Source organism: Notamacropus eugenii, chromosome 3 (genome assembly GCF_028372415.1).
Source record: "Notamacropus eugenii isolate mMacEug1 chromosome 3, mMacEug1.pri_v2, whole genome shotgun sequence".
Taxonomy (NCBI): Eukaryota; Metazoa; Chordata; class Mammalia; order Diprotodontia; family Macropodidae; genus Notamacropus; species Notamacropus eugenii.
The window spans coordinates 394,021,784-394,042,968 of NC_092874.1; the positions used below are offsets into that span (position 1 = coordinate 394,021,784).

At 38.4% G+C, this 21,185-nt stretch overlaps 1 protein-coding gene across 1 annotated transcript in view; it reads left to right on the forward strand.

The window, feature by feature from the left end:
- TMEM130 (transmembrane protein 130) overlaps positions 1-21,185 on the forward strand; it is a 56,443-nt gene that overhangs the window by 25,467 nt on the left and 9,791 nt on the right. The window contains exon 2 of the mRNA XM_072597817.1: positions 13,095-13,179. Within this exon, the coding sequence (XP_072453918.1) occupies positions 13,095-13,179 (85 nt within the window). The remainder of the gene's footprint in view (positions 1-13,094; positions 13,180-21,185) is intronic.

Here is a 21,185-nt window from a genome sequence, read left to right on the forward strand (position 1 = left end):
GTTGATAAAATACACAAGAGTAATTGAATCAGGAGCAAGATAAAATCTCAACCAAATAGAGAAAGAAGAAATCTGTTCTTAGCAATTTTTGAGGGTACACTTGAGTGTTGGGAATCAAAGGAGGGGGACAGACTCAGGTGAGTCCCTGCCTTTACTCTGCCATCTTGGCTCTGCCCTTTCTTCTGGTTTTTTCCCTTCAGTTCTAATTTTTCTTTACAACATGACTGATGTGAAAATATGTTTAATATAAAAACAATGTTCCATAAATGATTTATTATTTTACAATGAAAGACTCATTATTTGATTAAGGACTTTAATTAACATAATAAATAGCAGAGTTAATGCTTAAAAAAATATTTCCTAATTACATTTTAACCTGATTCTGGCCACACTTGAGTGTTGTGGCCCACATGAAGCCTATGCATATTTGATACTTCTCTGCTCTATATACTCCAGCAGTCAACCATAATAGATTACTTGCTGTTTCTTCCACAGGACATTCTATTTTCAAATTTTTGTACCAACTGTGCCCACATCTGGGATATTTTCCCTCTTCATCTCCACCTCTTGGAATTTTGGTTTCCTTCAAAACTCAGCTCAACAGAACCAGGAGAACTTTATGCACAGCAACAACCACAGTGTGTGAGAGTTTTTTCTGGTAGACTTAGATTTTTGTTATAACACAAGAACTTCTTACCAAAAAAAAAAAAAATCCCAATGGAGGATCTCAAGGCAAAATGCCTGCCACACTCAGAGAGAGAAATATGGAAGTCACTCACATATTGTAGCAGATCATGTTTGTGTATGTGTATGTGTTTGTGTATCATGTTCTGATTTGTTATACGATTACTTTCATTTATCTTAGTCTGACTACATAGCATGACTATAATGAAAATATACTCAATAGGAAAGTATATGTAGAATCTATACAGAATTGTATGCAGTCGTGGGGAGGGAGGGGGGTAGTGGGGAGTAGGTGGGGAGGGATAAAATCGCAATTGTATGGCAGTGATTGTTAAACATTACAAAATAAAAAAAAAACAACTCAGCTCAAAGGATACCTTCTATATAACATTGTCCTTGATTCTCCACAGCTGCTAGTACCCCTGTTCCCCAAACTGCCTTGTATTCATTTTTTGTTAACATAAAATCTCCATCCCACCTCCCCATCTTAGGTGGGTGGGAAAGTTCCTTGAAAGATGGCCCTGTGATGCTGCACACTGAGTACATCAGAGGAAGGCATCATTCCTGATCGGTTGACGGACTACTAAGCCTATGATGCCATATATGGTAGAGAGATTTACAGAATGACAGAGAGAAGTGAAATTTGAGAGATATGAGATGAAGGAGAAGGCACAAACTTTTGAATAGCAGTGGGAGGCCTGAACTTTCCTCCAAAACCCTCAGAAATGACTCTAAACAAATTCTAGAGCAGCAGAACTCATATAAAAGGGGAATGAAACAAATTTCCAACCCAAGATAACTTACAAGGTCAGCAGGAAAGGTCTCTTGCACCAGACTGAGAGAGAAATGCAGTCCAGGGCAGGTTACACCAGCCAGCACAGACTTGGCCCCAAAGAGCCCAGAGCAAGCCTTGGGGTGGCTAAATTGCTGGCAGCTGTGCCAATTTCTATATCTCTTGGCCCACAGACACCAGGGACAACTTAGCAGATCAGCAGGAAGGGTCTGTCAGGCCAGGGTGAGAGTGGACAGTAGTTCAATACATGCCTCACCAGCAAAGGACAGCCCCAGCAGGCAAGGAGCAGGCTGTTGAAGTTAATGAATCAGCAACAGAAGCAGATGAATATGAAGGGATGATATCTAAAAAATAAAATTAAGGGGAGAAAGAGGAATGTACTGAAAGAAAGAGAAAGGGAGAGGTAGAATGGGGTAAATTATCTCACATAAGAGGCAAGAAAAAGCTTTTACAGTGGAGGGGAAGAGGGAAGTAAGGGAGAATGAGTGAACCTTACTCTCATCAGAGTTGGTTCAAAGAGGGAATAAGATATGCACCCAATAAGGTATAGAAATCTCTTTTACCCTACAGGAAAGTAGAAGGGGAAGGGGATATAAGAAAGGGTATGGTGGTGATAGAAGAGAGGGCAGATTGGGGGAAGGGATAGTCAAAAGCAAAATACTTTTGAGTAGAGACAGAGTGAAAGAAGAGAGAGAGTAGAATAAATGGTAGTAGGGAAAATAGGATAGAGGGAAATACAGTTAGGAATAGCAACTGAGAAAAAGAATTTGAAGCAAGTTTCTGTGATAAAAGTCTCTAACGTAGAGAACTGTGTCAAATTTATAAAAATAAGAGCCATTCCCCAACTGATAAATGATCAAAAGATATAATCAGTTTTCAGATGAAGTAATTAAAGCTATCTATAGCCCTATGAAAAAATATTTTAACTCACTATTGATTGGAGAAATGCAAATTAAAACAGTTCTGGGGTACTACCTCACGCCTATTAGATTGGCTAATGGGACAGAAAAGGTAAGTGGCAAATGTTGGAGGAGAAGTGGGAAAAATGAAACATTAATGTACTGTTGGCGGAGTTGTGACCTGGTTCGTGCATTCTATAGAGCAATTTGGAACTATGCCCAAAGGGCCATAAAACCAATGCATACCCTTTGACCTAGCACTACCAAAACTAGGTCTCTATCCCAAAAGAGATAAAAACAAAAAGGAAAAGGATCTATATGTATAAAAATATTTATAGCAGCTCTTTTCTGGGGGTAAAGAATGAGAAACTGAGGGGATTCCTGTCAGTTGGGGAATGGCTGAACAAGTTGTGGTATGTAATTATGAAGGAATGCTTTTGTACTATAAGAAATAATGAGCAGAATGCTCTTAGAAAAACCTGGAAAAACTTGCTCGCGTTGATGCAAAGTAAAAGGTACTGGATACAAAATAACAGCAATATTGTAATATGATCAGCTGTGAATGACTTAGCTATTCTCACAGTACAACAATCCAAGACAACTCTGAAGGGTTTAGGATGATGGCTGTGGCAAGTGTAAGATTGGGGGGCTATAAGAGTGGGAAGAAGGGGATGCATGTGGTAAGTATTGCAGATAGCAATAATAAGATCTGACAATTGATTAGATATATGGATAAAGGGAGAAAAAGGATTTGAGGACTGAGGTCACTGAGATCACTAACGGTATGGTGACTGGAAGGATGTAATATCCTTGACAGAAATGGAAATTTGAAAGAGGTATATCAGATAATCAGTTCTGTGTGGAGATAATTAATTGAGTTTTAAATATATAGTACTATATAGTCCAAAATGTCGAGGCAGTTAGTGATATGACACTGGAACTTGGTATTAAGAATAGGACTGGATAATTAAACTCATGAGAATTGATGAGGTCACTGGGTGAGATATCATAGGCAGAAAAAGAGAAGAAGACCCAGAATAGAGACTTGAAGTATACCCGCAGTATGGGTGTGATATGTCTGAGAAGACGGACTCAGACAGGTAGGTAGAGAACCAAAAAAAAAAAAAAATCAAATGGTCAAAAAACTTAGAAAAGAGTGTATCTAGAAAGATAGAGTTTTGAACAGTCAGATGTTCTAGAGAGCTAGCTATGTGACCCTGTTTGCCTTCGTTTTCCCATCTGTAAAATGAGCTGGAGAAGGAAATGGCAAATTACTCCAGCATCTTTGCCAAGAAAACCCCAAAAGGGGTAGAATGAGAAATTGTTAGGTCTGATGATTACAGTAGCATTGGTAACTTCAAGAAAGAACCATTTCTGTTGAAGCTGGAAACCAGATTGCTGAATGTTTGGGAAGAGACTAAACAGAGTGGAATTAAGACACTGTGCATAGGTGGCTTTTTCAGAGTTTGGTTGAGCAAGAGGAGGGAGAGATGATAACAACTGGTGAGGATTTTTTTCAAGAGATAGGAAAGGGGTGTGTGTGAGTGTGTGTGTGTGTGTGTGTGTGTGTGTGTGAGTGTGTATGAGTGTGTGTGAGTGTGTGTGAGTGTGTGCGAGTGTGTGCGAGTATGTGTGTATGAGAATGTGTGAGTGTGTGCTTGTGTGTGCAAGTGTGTGTGAGTGTGTGTGAGAGTGTGTGTGAGTGTGTGCATGTGCGTGGGGGGGCAGGAGCTTATAGAGAGGACTGGAGTGATGGTGAGAATAATCTGCTGGAGAAGATGGGAGGGGATGTCATCAAGGTGAGGAGAAGGGCCATCTTTCATCAGAAACTGAAGAAACAACAGGAATAATGTCAAGGGATAAAGAGGAGGGAAGAAGAGGACGCTTGTTAGTGTATGAACAGAGCTGTCAGTTATTATTGGCTTGCAGACCAATGTGGAGCTATCTCTCTCAGGAGACTCTCCCACTTTTTTTATTCACAGTTCCTATTATTTGTTCACAAACATTTTTATAACCATCAGGCCTTATGTTGTTGTGCTGATACATACGTTATAACTTTAAAAAAGAAAAAAAACATGAATTGTGCTTAGGGTTATACTTTCTTTCCCATAGGTTGTTTGTTTAGTCATTTTCAGCCAAATCTCATTCTTCGTGATCCCTTTCGGGGTTTTCTTGGCAAAGATAGTGGTTTGCCATTTCCTTCTCCAGTTCGTTTTACCATTGAGGAAACTAAAGCAGGCATGGTTTTAAGTGACTTGCTCAGGGTCACGTAGCTAGAGAGTGTCTAAGGCCATATTTGAGCTTACATCTTCCCAACTCCAGACCTGACACTCTGTGCACTATAGCACCACCTGGCTGCTCCTTCCCTTAGGTATTATTTGTTAAATAAAGTCTTTTAACCTGGATTATATAGCTCATTGATTGATACATTTAAGTGACTGCATTTCACACTGCAGGGTTCCACACTCTGTCAGTTATTTTATTAACTAAAGGCAGCAATCGTGATGTTTACCCAGCTTTTTCATACATGTTTGTTTGCATGTTAACTCTCCCATTAGATTGTGAGCCCTTAAGGGCAGAGGCAGTCTTTTGCCTTTCTTCTTATTCTCAGGGCTTAACATGGTGCTTGGAACATGGTGTTTAATAAATGCTTGTTGACTGACTAACCAAAGGCAAGTATTCCTAGATGTGTACACAGACTGCAGCTTCACTTGGGATTGAGAGTGTTGCTATGAGAGAAACTGACACTTATTGGATTTATTCTTGAAATTTACAAACTTATTCTGTGTAACTCCAGAGAAAGAAAGTAAATTCATAAACGTTGTAACGAGTTTAGAGAGCGCATTAAAAACTGGAGGATCAGGAATTCCTCAGGTAGGAGGTGATAGTTAAGCTGAACCTTGAAAGAAGCTAGACATTGTAATAAGAAACAGAGATGAGGGAGAGAACATTCCAAATGTGGGAGACTACCTTGCAAAAGCACCCAGGTGGGGAATGGAATATGTATACAAGCAGTAATTGTATTTGCCTGCAATTAGGCCTCTACCTGTCACTCTCACATTGGAGGGGATATGCTCATACAATGTGTTTTGAATATAGACTCTTATAAGAGCAAGTTGTCAGGCTTCCCATCCTGGGGTGGTGGTGCTTGGGACCACAAGGCATGTAGCAATTAACTGTTCAGATGCCCATGCTGAGTCGTGAGACTGGAGCATCCACCAGCAGGGCTTGGCTATATCTCAGAAGATCAGATTTGAACAACTGACTGAAAAAGTCAAGCTTGGAGTGAAGAGCCTTAAGTTTTAATCTCTGCCTGATACCAATCCTGGAATTTTTGTTTCCTCCTCTGTAAAATGAGTGTTTTGGAAAAGGTGATCTCTAAGAGAGAAAGAGAAAAATGGTAAAAGAAAATTAATCAAGGTGATCTTTAGAGAGACAGAAAAAGAAAAAACAAAGACAAATTCTCTAACTCTTTAACAGATTGTGAATCTGAAATCTGACCCATTTAACTCTAAGACAGCACAGATCATAGGAGCAGATTTCCAGCTGAAAAGGACCTTAGATGTCATCTAGTCCGACCCTCTTATTTTACAGAGGAGGTAGCTGAGGCCCTAAGAGGTAGGTGACTTGGTCAGTGGCAGAGCCAGGAATTAAGTCCAGGTCTTGTAATTCTAAATCCAGTGTTCTTTCATCTGTACCATGATGTTTCTCAGACTTAATTTTAGTATAACATTGATTGTAATAATAGTAATAGCTAGCATTTATTTACACAGAACTTTAAGCTTTGTAAAGAACCTTACAAATATGAGCTCATTTGATCCTCACAACCATGGGAAGAAGGTGCTTTTATTATCCCCATTTTGCAGATGGGGAAACCGAGGCAGAAACCAGTAAGTGATTTGCCCAGAGTCACATAGCTAGTGAGTGTCTGAGGTCAGATTTGGATTCAGGTCTTTCTGACTCCATGTCCAGGGCTCTATCCGTTGTATTACCTAGCTGTCTCATCTTTGCCAATTTTCTAGGTGTAAAGTAAGACCCTAGAACCTTAGAATGATTTGTATTTTCTTTAGTATCAGTGGTTTGGAGGAAATTCTGTGATTTCATTGGTTTTGGGAACTTCTAATAAAGAATCTCCTTCTACTAATGCAGATTGGTCACTGTTCTGAAACTTAGAGCCTTTAGAGAGTGGTTATGGGACTTTCCCAGGGTCACATAGCCAATAGGTATCTGAGATGGGACTTGAACCACTCTCACTACTTTATTCTGCCTCTTATGGATAGAAATTGTAACTTAAAAGGAATACCATTGTAAGATATAGGCCCCCTAGGAGCCTTTTTATTAATAAATACCACAAGCATTCTCTTCTACAGCATATGACATAATAAACCTAAAAATATAAACACCAGGGTTATGAAAACAATACCTTCCTCCAGAATTTCTAGCTTCCCTGCATTGCCCCATATCCACATACTTGGGCAGAGACAATTATATTAGAGTTCTATGACATATAAAGAAAAATGTATAGACCCTAATTACCACATTAATCTGAGAATTATGGAACTACTTTCATTTCTATTTTATATCACTTAGATCATATGGCTTAATTGTTAAACCTAAAATAGGGCCCCTTTCATTTCACATCCCAAATTAGTTTCCTCTTTTAAAATACATGACACTCAAACTGCAAAATCTGATCAGGGATGCTGAAGCCTGCTAGCACTCTAAGGGTGTCTACCTAAGACATTCTGTCTAGAGCAAAAGAACTGGAATTGACCAGCAGGAACCAAGGAAAGCAAGGTCAGGACCAAATAGGGCTTGAGCACTACAGTGGAAGAGGGAAAAGCCTAGTGCTGACACTAAATGTCAAATCAAGAACTAAAGCTAGAAATATGAGTAAACAAAAGAAGGTGCAAGGCACTATAAAGAAACATTACGGTGTTAAAGGATATGAAAAGGCAGTTTTTGGAAGGAGAAATCAAAGTTATCTATAGTCATATGAAAACATGCTCTAAACCATTATTTATTAGGGAAATGCAAATTAACACAATTCTGAGGTACCATCTCATATCTATCAGATTGGCTAAAATGATAGAAGGGGAAAATGACAAATATTGGAGGGGATGTGGAAGGATTGAGACACTAATACCCTGTTGGTGGAGCTGTCAACTGATCCAACCATTCTGGAGAGCAATCTGGAATTATACCCAAAGAGCTGTAAAACTGTGTATACCCTTTGACCCAGCAATAACACTATTAAATTTGTTTCCTAATGTGATCAGGGAAAAAGGAAAGAACCCAAATGCTCAAAAATATTTATAACAGCTCTCTTTGTGGCAGCAAGAAACAGCAAATTGAGGGGATGGCCATCAATTGGAGAATGGCTGAGTAAGTTACGATATGGAATTGTGATGGAATACTACTGTGCTGTAAGAAATGATGAGCAGGTTGATTTTAGAAAAATATAAAAAAGACTTACATGATATAATGCAGAAGGAGACAAGCAGAACCAAGAGAATGTTGTATATAGTAGGACAATATTATTTAAAGTGTAACTGTGAATTTCCAAGCTATTCTGAGTAATGTGAATATTCAAATCAACTACAAAGGACTTCTGAAGGAAAATGCTATCCACTTCCAGAGAAAGAATAAATATATGGAAGTATACTTTCTACATATAAGTCCATATCAAATGTTGACTTTGTCTAATATGGCGTTGGGAAGAAGAGAGGAAAGGAGGGAAAAAACTCAGAACTCAAAATGTGACTCAAAAAATACATATAAAATTTTAAAAAGGAAAAAAAGAAGAAAGAAATATTATGGCTCAAAAATAGACCAAAAGAAAAACCCAGAAGAAGAGATAAAACTACAGAATTACAACAGTGTCATAGAAGAAAATGACTTGGCTGTAAGAACTACAAGAATGCCAGGAAGAAAATAAGCAAAAGATTGTAAATGACAGGAAAGCTATGGAGGAAAGGCCTGAAAGGAAAATTAATATCTTAGGATAGATGGTAGTAAACTTACCTCAGAAATAGACCCCCTATAAATTAGAATGGACCAACCAAGAGTCAATAACTCCTTGAAACAATAAAAAATATTAGAACAAGATTAAAGGATTGAAATAATAGAAGGAAATATAAAGTATCTTCTATCAAAAACAATTGGGCTGGAAAATAGGTCAAGGAAAGATAAAGCAGCAACCATCAACATTCACACACATGGCATTATCTCCTATTTAACAAATTGTAGATCCTCCACTTAGGAAGGATTTAATGAATTAAGGCATATGATATATAGTCCAGAATCCTAATCTCAGACAATTCACTTGGTCAATCAATGTGAACAAATAGTTCTCAAAGGAAGAACAGTGAAGTATTGATAACCACATGCAAGAATGTTCCAAATCACTAATAATGAAAGAAGTGTCAGATCTGAGGTTTTACCTCATATCCTGCAAATTGGCAAGGATGACCAAAAATGGCAAGTCGTTGTTAGAAGGGTTGGAGGATGATAGGCACATTGATACTTCTTGGTGGAGCTATGCATTGGTACAACTATTTTAGAAAACAATGTAGAATTTTTCAAATAAAGTCCATATAAAATGTCCATAGCTTTTGACACAGAGATTCTATTACATGGCATATACCCAAAGAAAACCATCGATAAGAAAAAAGTCCTACAGAGACACCAAAATATTTATAGCAGCACTTTTTGTGAAGGCAAAGAACTGGAATCAAAACAGTTATCCATTGATCGGGGAATGACTAAAGAATTGTGGTATATAAATAATGAAATATCACTGTGCTGTAAAAAATTACAAATGTGATGAATACAAAGGAGCATGGAAAGATCTATATGAATTAAGATAGAGCCAAGAAAATAATATACACGATTGCTATGATGATGTAAATGGAAAGAATTATACACACATACACACAAATAAACAAAAAGTGAATGTTACAAAATTATACAGATCAAGCAAGACTCAAAAATGAACAGCTAGTAGAGGATACACCTAACTCACCTTGCCCAAAGGTGGGAAGTCCACAGATGTTATCCATTGTACATGCTTTCAGACTTTTCCAATATATTGATCAGTTGAGCTGATTTTTTCCTTTCTCTCTCTCTATTTCAAAAATACTTTTTATTATTTGAGATGGCTCTCTGAGAGGGAAAAAGAGAGATTATGGGAAAAAACTTTGGCAATATTTTAAAAAGACCTCAATAAAAACTTTTTTTTTGTTTACAAAAAGGCAATGGGGAGACAGACTTAGTGGTGTATTCCTATTGTCTGTGACGGCTCAATGGCTGATGTTTGCGAATCACTTGAGTCCAAGAGTTCTAAATTGTAGTAGGGCTAAAGCTGATACTCTGTAGTAGGTCTGGCACCAAACTAATGAGGCCCTAGGATCATTGGGCTACCAGGTGTCCTAAGGAGGGACAAACTAGCCCATGTCAGAAAGTAAGAACAGATCAAAGCATCCATGATGATCAGTGCTGAGACTACACCCATGAGTGGGCAGTCAGGAAGACCTGAAGTCAAATCTGACTTCTTACAGCTGTGTGACCCCTGGGCAAGTCATTTAGCCCTGTTTGCCTCAGTTTTCTTCTCTGTAAAATGAGTTGAAGAGGAAATGGCAAACCACTCCACTATCTTTGCCAAGAAAACCCTAAGAGGGGGTCAAGAAGAGTTGAGCATGACTGAAAATGTCTAAACAACAGCTGCTGTACTGTGCCATCAGCTTGAGCGAGGAGACCCAGTCTCCCTTTCCTCTATATAAAGTACTTTGCAACCCTTAAATAGCTATATGAATGTCAGACATGACTATTTTCATGCAGGTTGACACTGGTACTAATCAAACCAAGTGGGCGCAAGCTATGTAAGGCTGCAGTTAGCGGGATAATATGCCTGCTGAACTCTGTGTCAAGAATCATTTGAGTTGCAAGAGCCTTTAGAGGCCGCCTAATGTACTCCATGCATGATTCTCTTTTGTAACACCCTCCCCTAGCTTCTACTCCATAAGATTATAAGGGATTTGTGGATGAAGAGATAAGGAGAAGGAGCTTAAGCTCTCAAAGATCACGAGTCAAACAGATGATCCCTCGCAGGCATTTAAGTATGTATGAGGTTCCCTTAGACTTCAGATAGATGTTCAAGAACACAGTGATAATAGTAGTGTGGGCATACAGTAGGTACTCCAATTGAGAACCCAGATCTCCTGGGTTCTTACCCTTGTACCAGACTGTGGTTGCTGGGATGAATCACAAGAACTAAGGAAAGGGAGCTTAGGACCATTCAGTCAGAAGGTATACTAGACTGCAGCCCCCTCTTTTCTACCACAAGGATGCTGTGATTAGTAAAGTTTGCTGATCTTACACACTGGGATTAGAAGAAGTTTGCTAAACTGATACTCTGCTAACCTTTCATTCCTATCCCTAAAATCAGTTGTTGGGTACATAGGAACATAGAATCAATTAGTGGACAAAAATGGAGATACTTCTGCCAGCTAGGGCTCATCACCCAAAAATGAAGATAGTATTATGTAATGAATTACTGATGGAAGCAGGACTAAGACCTTCAAAGAATCTTGGCACAGATTAGGCACTGAGTTAAACTTGTTTTAGCGGAAAGAACCTTGACCTGGAAATTAGAACTAGGTTTAGGTCCTAGCTGGGACTCACTGTGTGATCTTAGGTGGGTTGCAAGTGGGTAGGCCTGCTACCCTTGTATGGAAACTTAGCACCACTTGCCTGGATTTGATAGTCTCCTAATGGGGTTGTCTGCCTCCAACATCTCCAGCCCATCTTCCACCCAGCTGAAAAAATGAAATTCTTTTTTTTTAAATTTTAAACTCTAACACCAGAACACAAATACAGAATAGAGAAAAGAAACAAAAACGTATCATAAACTTAAATATTGACACTTACATACAAAGAAAGAAAAACATGTTGTATGCAAAGCAAAACACGAGAGGAATCAAAATATGTAAAACTAAATTTTCATTGCAAGAAAATCTGTGTGATATCACACATTGTATTGAGAATTGCCCATTCTTGTGAGTTTTCTTTTAATCTCTGCTGTATACTTTTTTTAACGTTGTTCTTTTTTTCCATCCCCCCTACCTGCCTAGAAGGCTACCGTAAAGTTTAGATGTATTTTTCTATAGCTGTAAATATATAGATACACATATACATATACAGACATATAATTTCCTAAACATATTCTAGTCTTGACCATTGTTTTTATGTCTGTGCATATCTCTTGTTTGAAATTCTTAAAAGCACAGATCTAACTTAGTTATTGTTCAGCTTATTAAACTCTAGGGATTCCCTCTGGCTTCTAAGATAAGGAGGAAAAATTCCTACATTGGTTACAAAGGTACACAGAAATAGGGGTGCCTGGGGTGTTCAGAAGACTAGTGCTTCCAGTTATGATGGCCTTTTCAGGGCTGCTCAGCTACCATTTCTGGCTAAGAAGCTGTAGCATGTGCAGTGACCACACAAGCTAAACTAGGTTGAGGTCTGGAACCTGGCAGTGAATTAGGGAGGTGTAAAGACTTTTTCCAGTGGAATGGGCATATGAGAGCAGTTCATTCCAATGACCATGAAGAGGGCTGAAGCACGTGCTGTGGAGCGCTTACAGCTTGGTCAAGCATCAAAGACATCAAGGTCATTCACTATATCCTGAGCCATCGCCAATCATCGTGACTTTTGTCCTGCCACTGGACTTCATTGACCCAGGAAGAAAGAGAATGAACCTGATGACTTTGAGCAACTCTGCCTCACCTAAATCCAATCCATTCACAAGTCAGCATGTCACTGTTGATATCACTGGGCCTCTTCCAAAACAAATGACGAACAACAATAACGCAGAAATAACATTTAGAGAAGGTATGGCAACTACTCCCTTGCAGTGCTGGACAATTTAACTGTACTTCACTTGGTTGGGGAAACTAGAAAGTCAAATCAAGCAGAAATAAAACAAATTAGAAATAAAAAGAAAAGTATAAGAGCCAATGGAATGCACCAGAGGAATGAAAAAAACATAGGTTGAGATAAACAATGGAGAATAGCTTTGATTTGAAAATTCCACAAATCCAGCTTCTTTATCACTGTTTCCTTATCTATAAAATGGGGATGATCATAATACCTACCTCCCAAGATTGTTGAGAGGATAAAATGAGATATTTGTAAAGTACTTTTCAAACCTTGAAGTATAATGTAAATGTTAGCTATTATTTTATTATGTATTACATAATATCAATTATATTATATTGCTGTTATGTTGTTATATCATATATTAATTATTATTATGTCTTTGACTTCCTTGGGTCTATATGCTCAGTAGTGGTACCACTGAGTCAAAGGGAATGCACAATTTAGATGCTTTTAAAGTTTCAAATTGGTTTTCAGAATAATAATACCAATTCCCAGTCCATTAGTGTTACTGACTTTTTATGGCTTATCCAACATTGGTTATGCCTTTCATCTTATTTTATCCTATCTCTGTACAGCCTGTGCAAACCAGGAATCTTCTAGGGCCACTGTAGATCAGTACAATTTCAGACTATAAATCATCTCTTCTCTCCCCCACTACCCAAGGTCAATCCTAATGAATCAGAATGAATTTTTCTTTTTTCAGTTCACTTTACAGTATGGTCATCTGTGGCTAACATAATCTACCTGTTTGTGATAAATTGTTAAATTCTATGTTTCAGATGCTATTAGAAGCATCCAAGTCTTAGGATTGAATGAGACAAAAGTGATGCAAAGCGTGACCTTCTCTCTGCATATCACTGGGAGGTAAGAAACATGAGTATTTTTTAGTCTCCTGATTCCACCAGTTTTCTATGTTGCTCGATTCTTAAAAAAAAATCTTTGCCCTTTCCCCCTGATTTTTCCCCATAGCAGCTCCAGCAGGAGCAGCTTTACCAGGTTCTCTAGCCTTGCAGGAGAGAAAAGCCTCTTTTAATCAATCAATCAATCAATCAATCAATAAGCCTTTGTTAGTTACCTCCTATGTCCCAGGCTCTGCAGTCCCAGATCCCCTGTTCTAATTGGGGTTAATGCCAATAAGACTACTGGCTATCATAATGATTGATTCAAAGGATGCCCTCCCTGGCTCTCTTTTTCCTTCCCTCCCTCCCTGTCTCTGACTCATGTGGGCTGTGTTTGTGAGCTGGCAAGCAGGGGTTTAAAGTGTAGTTTACTGCTCATATAGGAATTTGACCTTGATCTGGATTTCTGATGATCTGAGCTTATCAACTTTTCTTGTCACTAGGGAGAGAGTAGAGTGGAAAAGACCCAGCACTTAGCATAGTGCCTGGTACATGCTAGGAGTTTAATAAACGCTTATTGACCAACTGACTCGGTTCACATCAATCTTCTGACACTTCCTACTTATGTGGCCTTGGGCAAATCCCTTCATTTCTCTGGGCCTCAGTTTTCTTATCTGTAAAATGAAGGGATAGATGGTCTCTAAGATCACTACTAGTTCTGAGTTTATGATCTTATGATCCTTTGAGGACAGTTTCTGTCATATTCTGTCTTTAGAGAAGTGGTTCTTACCGATTTTTGTGTCATGATCTCCTTTGGCAGTATAGTGAAACCTGTGGTCCATTTCTCAGAATGATTTTTTAATCCATAAAATAAAATACATAGGATTACAAAGGAAACCAATCATATTGCAATAGTTATCAACATATTTAAAAAACAAAACAAAACAGGTTCACAACCCCTAGTTTTGCACCACGTTGGAAGTGGCTTGATATCTAGGGATTCTGGACAACTGATCCATTGATCCGGTAATGTGTTATACTTGAAAATGTCACTCTCATTAAAGTATCTGTATGTGTATTCGTGTCTCTCATCCACTTCATGTCTCTTATCCACTTCATGTCCACTCTGTAGGCTGCCCCTAGCAGTTGTCTGCCGAGGAAAGAGAGCAGTGAGAAAGAAGTGAGAAATATACCTTTAGTATATTTGTGACTACTATCTGGAAATGTGTATTTTTAACCCCAAGTGGACAATTTTTTTTATTTTTATTTTGGATAAGATGGGGTCTCATCAGAAAGGGTTTTTCTCTTTATTTTTCCCATTCATAAAACTTTTATTCTACTTACATCAACTTGATACACATGTTCTTAACAATTATGCTTGGATTGTTCATGAAAATTTCAAAAGACATTAAAGAAAGGCAGCCATCACCTCAATTTATTTCCCTGTTAACTATTTTTACAGGACATGCATGTTAGGCAAGTCTCAAAAAATCTAAAAAAAATTAAATACATGAGTTTTCTGTTTTACTGCTGTGCTTGATATAGTGACTTTATGAGTATCAAACAATTCATTTTTACTTCTTTACTTGTATATTTGTGCTTAAGTTGCCTCAGCCATTTAAATAGAAAAGAGTGTAGCAAAAGTAACCAAAACAAACAGCAGGTAACTTTGCAAATAATGGAATGTGGACCGTTTCTGCCCTTCTCCAGACTAAACGGACTGGGTTAAAACTTTGTCTAAGGAACCCTTTTGTAGCTGCAATCATAATACACATTGATCTCGTATATTCCACAGACACACATGGAATGTTATCTAATATCTTATAGGATGTCTATTTCTACCACAGTCATGAATGCTCCAGCCCTCAAGGACCCGCACCATTTATTCCCCCACCACAACACACAGCATGTAGGCAGTTTTCTTTGTTTAGATGTGGAAGCTGTTTTAACACTACCCTTGTGAAATCACAATGTACCAAAATCACTGTGCCGAACGTGTACAACGTGTATAAAAATTCCATATCCCCATATGGGCCATCTCAGATGAAAACAGATAATTCCTCAAATGTTAATTGGCTTTATTCCCCTAATACTAAACATAAAAACTACATGGGAAATAGATAAATCCAAATAGTAGTAATATAAACTTGTCATAAATTGTAAACAAAAACTATTTGTGAGACAGTTTGGATGACAAATGGTCTACTGTGTAAATTTTAGAATGAGACAGACAAAAGTTAGAATTCCCCCTCCTTCTGCTTCAGTTTCATCTCCTTGGGTGTCCAATGTCCATAATGTCCAGCTGTCTCTCCGTAACTGCATTATTAGTGTGCTTTGTATGATCCTTCACTTAATGTATCAAATTTAGCAACGGCTTCATCAAAATCTGTCTATGCAAGGGAGCAGGCTTTCTCTGGAGAGTTCAGGATCTTTTGATAGAACGTGGAGAAGTTCCAGGCCAGACCCAGGCTTGTAGGATATGTTGGTTGCATCTCCTTTTTGCTGATTTCAAATGCTTCTTGATCAATCCACTGTTCCTTTCTTGTCATCACCAGCAGCAACCTCAAGCCAAATAATGGTAGTACTCTCCTTTCATTTTCAAATATAAAACTTTCCTTTCTGCTGGTGAAATATTAGGAATCAAGAACTTTTCCAGTAGAGACAATACCTCATTGCATTGTAATACATCTCTTAGTTTGCCCTTGATTTTCTTTCTGTATTCTCTGGTCATCTACTGTTTTTCCTCAGCACCTTGCATCTTTTGCACAATACTCGAAACAACCCTCCAGGACGACTTCCAGGTTGCTACGACATTATTGTAAGCAACAGAGAGAAGATTCCTCTCCTCACTGCATAATTCAGTTACAGACTTCATGCAGGCTGCCTTGTCCTCATATCTCTCAGCCTGCTTAGCCTATTTGGCCTTCTGCACCAGCTCATTTTTATCCATGACTGAATGTTCTATGCCTGGAGTGAGTGGTTGCATTGGGGACAGATGGATGGGGGTGTGGTGAAGGAAGTGTGTGGCTACAGTGGCAGCAGCAGGATTGACTCTGTCCCTATATCTGTCAACTCAGGGTTTTCTTTTATACTGTCTGACACTATCTATCTCTATCTCTCTATCTATTTATTATTTATCTTAAAGCCAAACCTCTTAGGATTAACTGTACCACACTCTGATCATACCTTTCCTGGTACAGTGGAAAGATGATTTGTTCTAACTAGCTAAGTGACATCGGACAAGTCTCTGGATTTGGACACTTGTCTGCCTTGTCTTGGACCAGCATCTCTGAATGTCAGTCTCCTCATCTGTAAAATAAGGAATCATATTTGCAGTCCTTACCTCACAGAAGTGTTGTGAGAAAAGTATGTTGTAGCTTTTTGAGAAATGCTATGAAGCACCATAGAAAGTGGAGCTATATTAATAATAAGATCACTGCTTACATATTCCAGTTAATTCTGTCTTAACATGTACTTAGTTTAGGTTTTTATTTGTCGTGTGTGTCTGTGTTGTCTCTTCATGTAGACTGTAGGCATGTACAGAGCAGGATCTGTATCTTCTAATTCTTCTCTACCCTACATGATCACAGTAACACATCCCCAACCTATACTTGAAAAGGAAACCCTGCTGTACTATATGTAACAAGAGGTCATCCAGGATCATCTTGAAGACCTCTAAAGAAGGTAGGGGTATATGAGAGCTGGCTTAAACCAGGACAGCCAATTGTTAAATTTTCAGGGTGAGCATTTATACCTTGGATATCAGCGAACAAGCAAATCAGGGCTTGATTTATTGTTTTGTTGATTGTCTAAACACAGGAAAGTGATGGAGAAAATTTTGATAAGGCAGCTTAAGATAAAGGTGTATAGTACATACTTGCATGTTTGGTTTTGGAGAGCATGTTGTGAAACATTTACTAAGCACACCACCAACTAGGATGGAGCCCATCACTGCCTGTGATGGCCCATTCCACTCTAGTTTTTAGGATGTCTTTCCTGACTATCAAGCCTAAGTTTGTCTCTATGTAGCTTCTACTCATTGTTTCTAGTTCTATCCCCAAGACCAAAAAGCATAAGTCATTTTCCATGAGACAAAACTTAAAATTTGGTATAATACCAAATATATATCAAGAACTTAATAGAAGCCTAGCAAATGCTAAATTCTTTCATCTGTCTTCCAGTGTGGCACAACAAAGAGAACACTGTAGAATCAAAGGACCTGTGTTCCAATCTTGATTCTTTTCCCTACTACCTGTCATACCCCATGGGGCAAGTCACAGCCTTGTCAGGTCTCATTTTCCTCTTCTGAAAAAAGAATTGAACTAGATCAATGGGGTCAAACTCAAGTAGAAATGGATCCCTGTGGGCTGCACACTGATTTAGGAAATTGCAAATTTACCTTGTCTATGTTGTGTCTAATTTTAATTATTTTGCTAAACGTTTCCCAATTAATTTTAATCTAGTTTTCCACATGTCCTCAGGCCATGAGTTTGATACCTCTGAACTAGATGACCTCTTAAGTCCCTTTCAGATCTAAATTTACGATCCAGGGATCCTATACGATCTCTTCTTAAGGACTAGGAACTGGTCTAGAATTGCATCAGAAATGAGTCTCACCATTTACTTCTCCAGGTCTTTTTACAAATGAGAGGAACTGAAGCAAAAGAGGCTCAGTGACTTGCCCCCAGGATCACACACAGCCTAGATCACTTCTATCTTCTGGGCCCCTAAAAATTTTACTGTTTCTGCTTCCTGTAACTCATAGGGATCCTTGTAAATGATGCTCCAAGCCCTTACATAGGAGAGTGAGGTCACTTTTCAGAGGAACCTGGATGTTGATGAAGGTCTCTGTTATACACTGCTTATATTTCTTGGATTATGTCAACCTCCTGTTTTAATTACTAGTCTAATTCCTTCTGATCTTCTCTCCCACCAACTGAAAAGCCAATGCAGCATTCACAGCGCCTATGAATATGCCAGCACAGTTCTGAATCTCAGAATATAACAGACTCTCCACTTGGAAGACAGAATCAAAACATTGATTCAAACACCAGAAAATCGAACCCCAACACCAGAAAACCAAATCCATCATAGCAACAAAGAAATCCATACACAGTAACAGTGCAGGGGGTGCTACCATCCCCAAGTCTTCCCCCTGCTAGGCTTTCCACAAACCAGCTCCCTTAAACAAAATCACAAACAAGCTCTCCCACTCACCCTAGTTGCTTCCCCAACTGCCGGCTTTCTCTGCCCTTCCCTGTCAGACCAACTTCCTCTCAGCTCTGCTCCAGCTGTTCTATCTGTTCAGCAAACTCCTCCCACCACAGGTGACTTAGGCTTCCATGTGATTTAAGCAGCACACATGGGCCTATTAATGGATGGGAAAGATCTTCCCATTCCATTAAAAATGCATTAATTCCATTAAAAATACATTAACAATACACCAACCTCTAGACATGTGAAATGATGAATGTATTTTGACTCCCTTAAGAAAAAATGTACCAATTATTTCTTCCCGAGCCCTGGTGTATTGTATTTAGCTATGGGTGCCATTTTTAAGGACAATGAAATCTGAGGTAAATCCGAATTTTGAGGAAATCAAAACCATTCCATCTGGAGGATCAATAGAAAGAACTAGGAATATTTAGCCTAGAGAAGAGATGACTTAGGAAAGATATTATTTTGTTGTCATGTCCAGCTCTTTGTGACCCCATTTGGAATTTTCTTGGCAAAGTCACTGGAGTAGTTTGCCATTTCCTTCTCTAACTCATTTTGTAGATGAGAAATTGAGGCAAACAGGTTTGAATGACTCCCCCAAAGTCACACAGCTAGTATCTGTCTGAGGATATATTTGAACTCATGAAGATGGGCATTCCATGTTCTATCCACTGCGCCACCTAGTGTCTCCTTAAGAGATTTTAATTATTTCTTTTGTCTCCAGAGAGCAAAACCAAATAGAAGTTACAGAGACAGATTTCACCTGGATATATGGAAACATGTCCTGACCATGGAATGGCATGTGTCATTAGGCACTAAGTTGGAGATTGTCAAATACCACCTGGCTGACTACTCATTGTAGAATAGATGTTTTGGAGGGAATTCCTGTTTGGGGAATACGTTGACTAAGTGTTCTCTGAAAATTCTGACGCTGGAATTCTTTGACAAGATAAGTTATGGACTAGAGTGTAGATGGAAGGCCCCATGGAGAGCTTCTTTTATTATACCCCACTCCTCTACAGAGCATTGCTTGAGACTTTAGCACTGTGGAGTTAGTAAGCTACAACAGTGGGTGATGAGAGACGAACTAGTGAAAACGTGGTGGGTCACCTGAAAATCACTTAGATTTTTTTCAAACCTGAAGTTCTTGTTTAACCAGTTTTTACTAAATGCCTGTTATCTGCAGGACAAGCCTCTCAACTAGCCAGTTCCCACAAACATTTTTTCCTTCGGAGAAGGTTATTGGACTTTCTAATATGCACATTTGCAAATGTAAACTAATTGGGTGCCTAATTATTTTGTAAACTTCTTGAGGGCAGGAGTTAGGTGGATTTTCATCTTTGTATGCAGAACACGTAGTGACATTAATTAAACATTTGTAGTTAAATGTTTATATGAAACTTGTTTTGGGAAGGACAACTTCAAGGTCTCCAAGAATGATACAATGTGGCAAGAAAACCTAAGGCTTCCCCTGGACTTTTTTTTCATCTTGTCCTTAGGCTTAGCCCTTTTCGTCTCTGATGCTCTAGGCATCTTGTAGATAAGAGATTGCTTTCTAGAAGTGAAATGTTAAGTTACAAATCCCAGAAAGTGATAAGTAGGCACCTGGTACCTAGCAATAAGGAAAAGATTATAGTAAGGGGTGTGGGAGTGATCATAAGACATTCCTACTATTTGATAATTTTTTTTAGAGCCCTGAGAGGACGACCAATTTGATGTCATTGACAGAATGGGTAGGAGCCAGGTCAAATCTCACCCTTTATAGACAATTTCAAGGGACTGCACAAAGAGATCAGGTCTGCTTAATAAGACACTTGGGTTCTAGTGCTAAGGTGACCTTGGATAAATCATTACCCTTCTCTGGACTTCAGTTTGTACTGTAGAAAATCAAAGGATTGGACTAGATTAGATTTCTTAATGTGGGGTACATGACTTGTTTTTTGAAAAATATTTTGGTAACTGTATTAAATAAAATACAATTATAGCCAACTTAAAGGAAGCCAATATAATTCCTTTATATAGAAGAAAGCAATATAATTGGTTTCCTTTGTAGTCCTAAGGATTTTATTTTGTGCATTTAATATTCTGTGAGAAGGGTCCATTGCTAGACTTCCTACAGGTATGTGTTGATAAATGTTAAATAGTTTCCTGTTTAAAATTTTTTCTTCTGGGAGAAAAAGTATACCCACTACACACTTTGAAGTTTCATCTGCATGAGCATTTTCTCTGTCTCTTTCTTGAGTCTAGACAACTAATAAAACAATAAATCAAAGCCTGATTTGTAGCATTTGCCGATTTTCAAGGCATAAATGCTCACACTGAAAATTTAACAATTCACAATGACTTTTTTTCCAGAGATAATTCAAGCTGGCTGTGGCAGGTCCCTAATCTATAACAAAAACAAAGCAACACCCCCCACCCCCACCCTCAACAAACAAACAACCTCTCTCCCCCAGCCTTGGACTAGATAATGTGCAAATTTCTTTCTAGCTCTCGTATAGTCTGATGACTGGCAGCTATCTTGTAGAAGGGGGTACCTGTTCAGCTATGGATTACACTAGATGATCTCTGACGTGAAGTTGCTTTCTAATTCTGAGTTGCTGTGATTGTATAGTTTTTTATTTTATTTTAAATTTATGGAATAAAACAAGCATTTCTATAGCATAGAACCATAAAAAGGTGATTGATTATACATAAAGCTTCAAATCTACTATGCACAACTTACTATTCCTTTCAAATATACAATAAAATTATCATGCAAATTTCTTTATTTTCTTCCTTCCCATACACCCTCACTTAATCTGCTCATGCAGA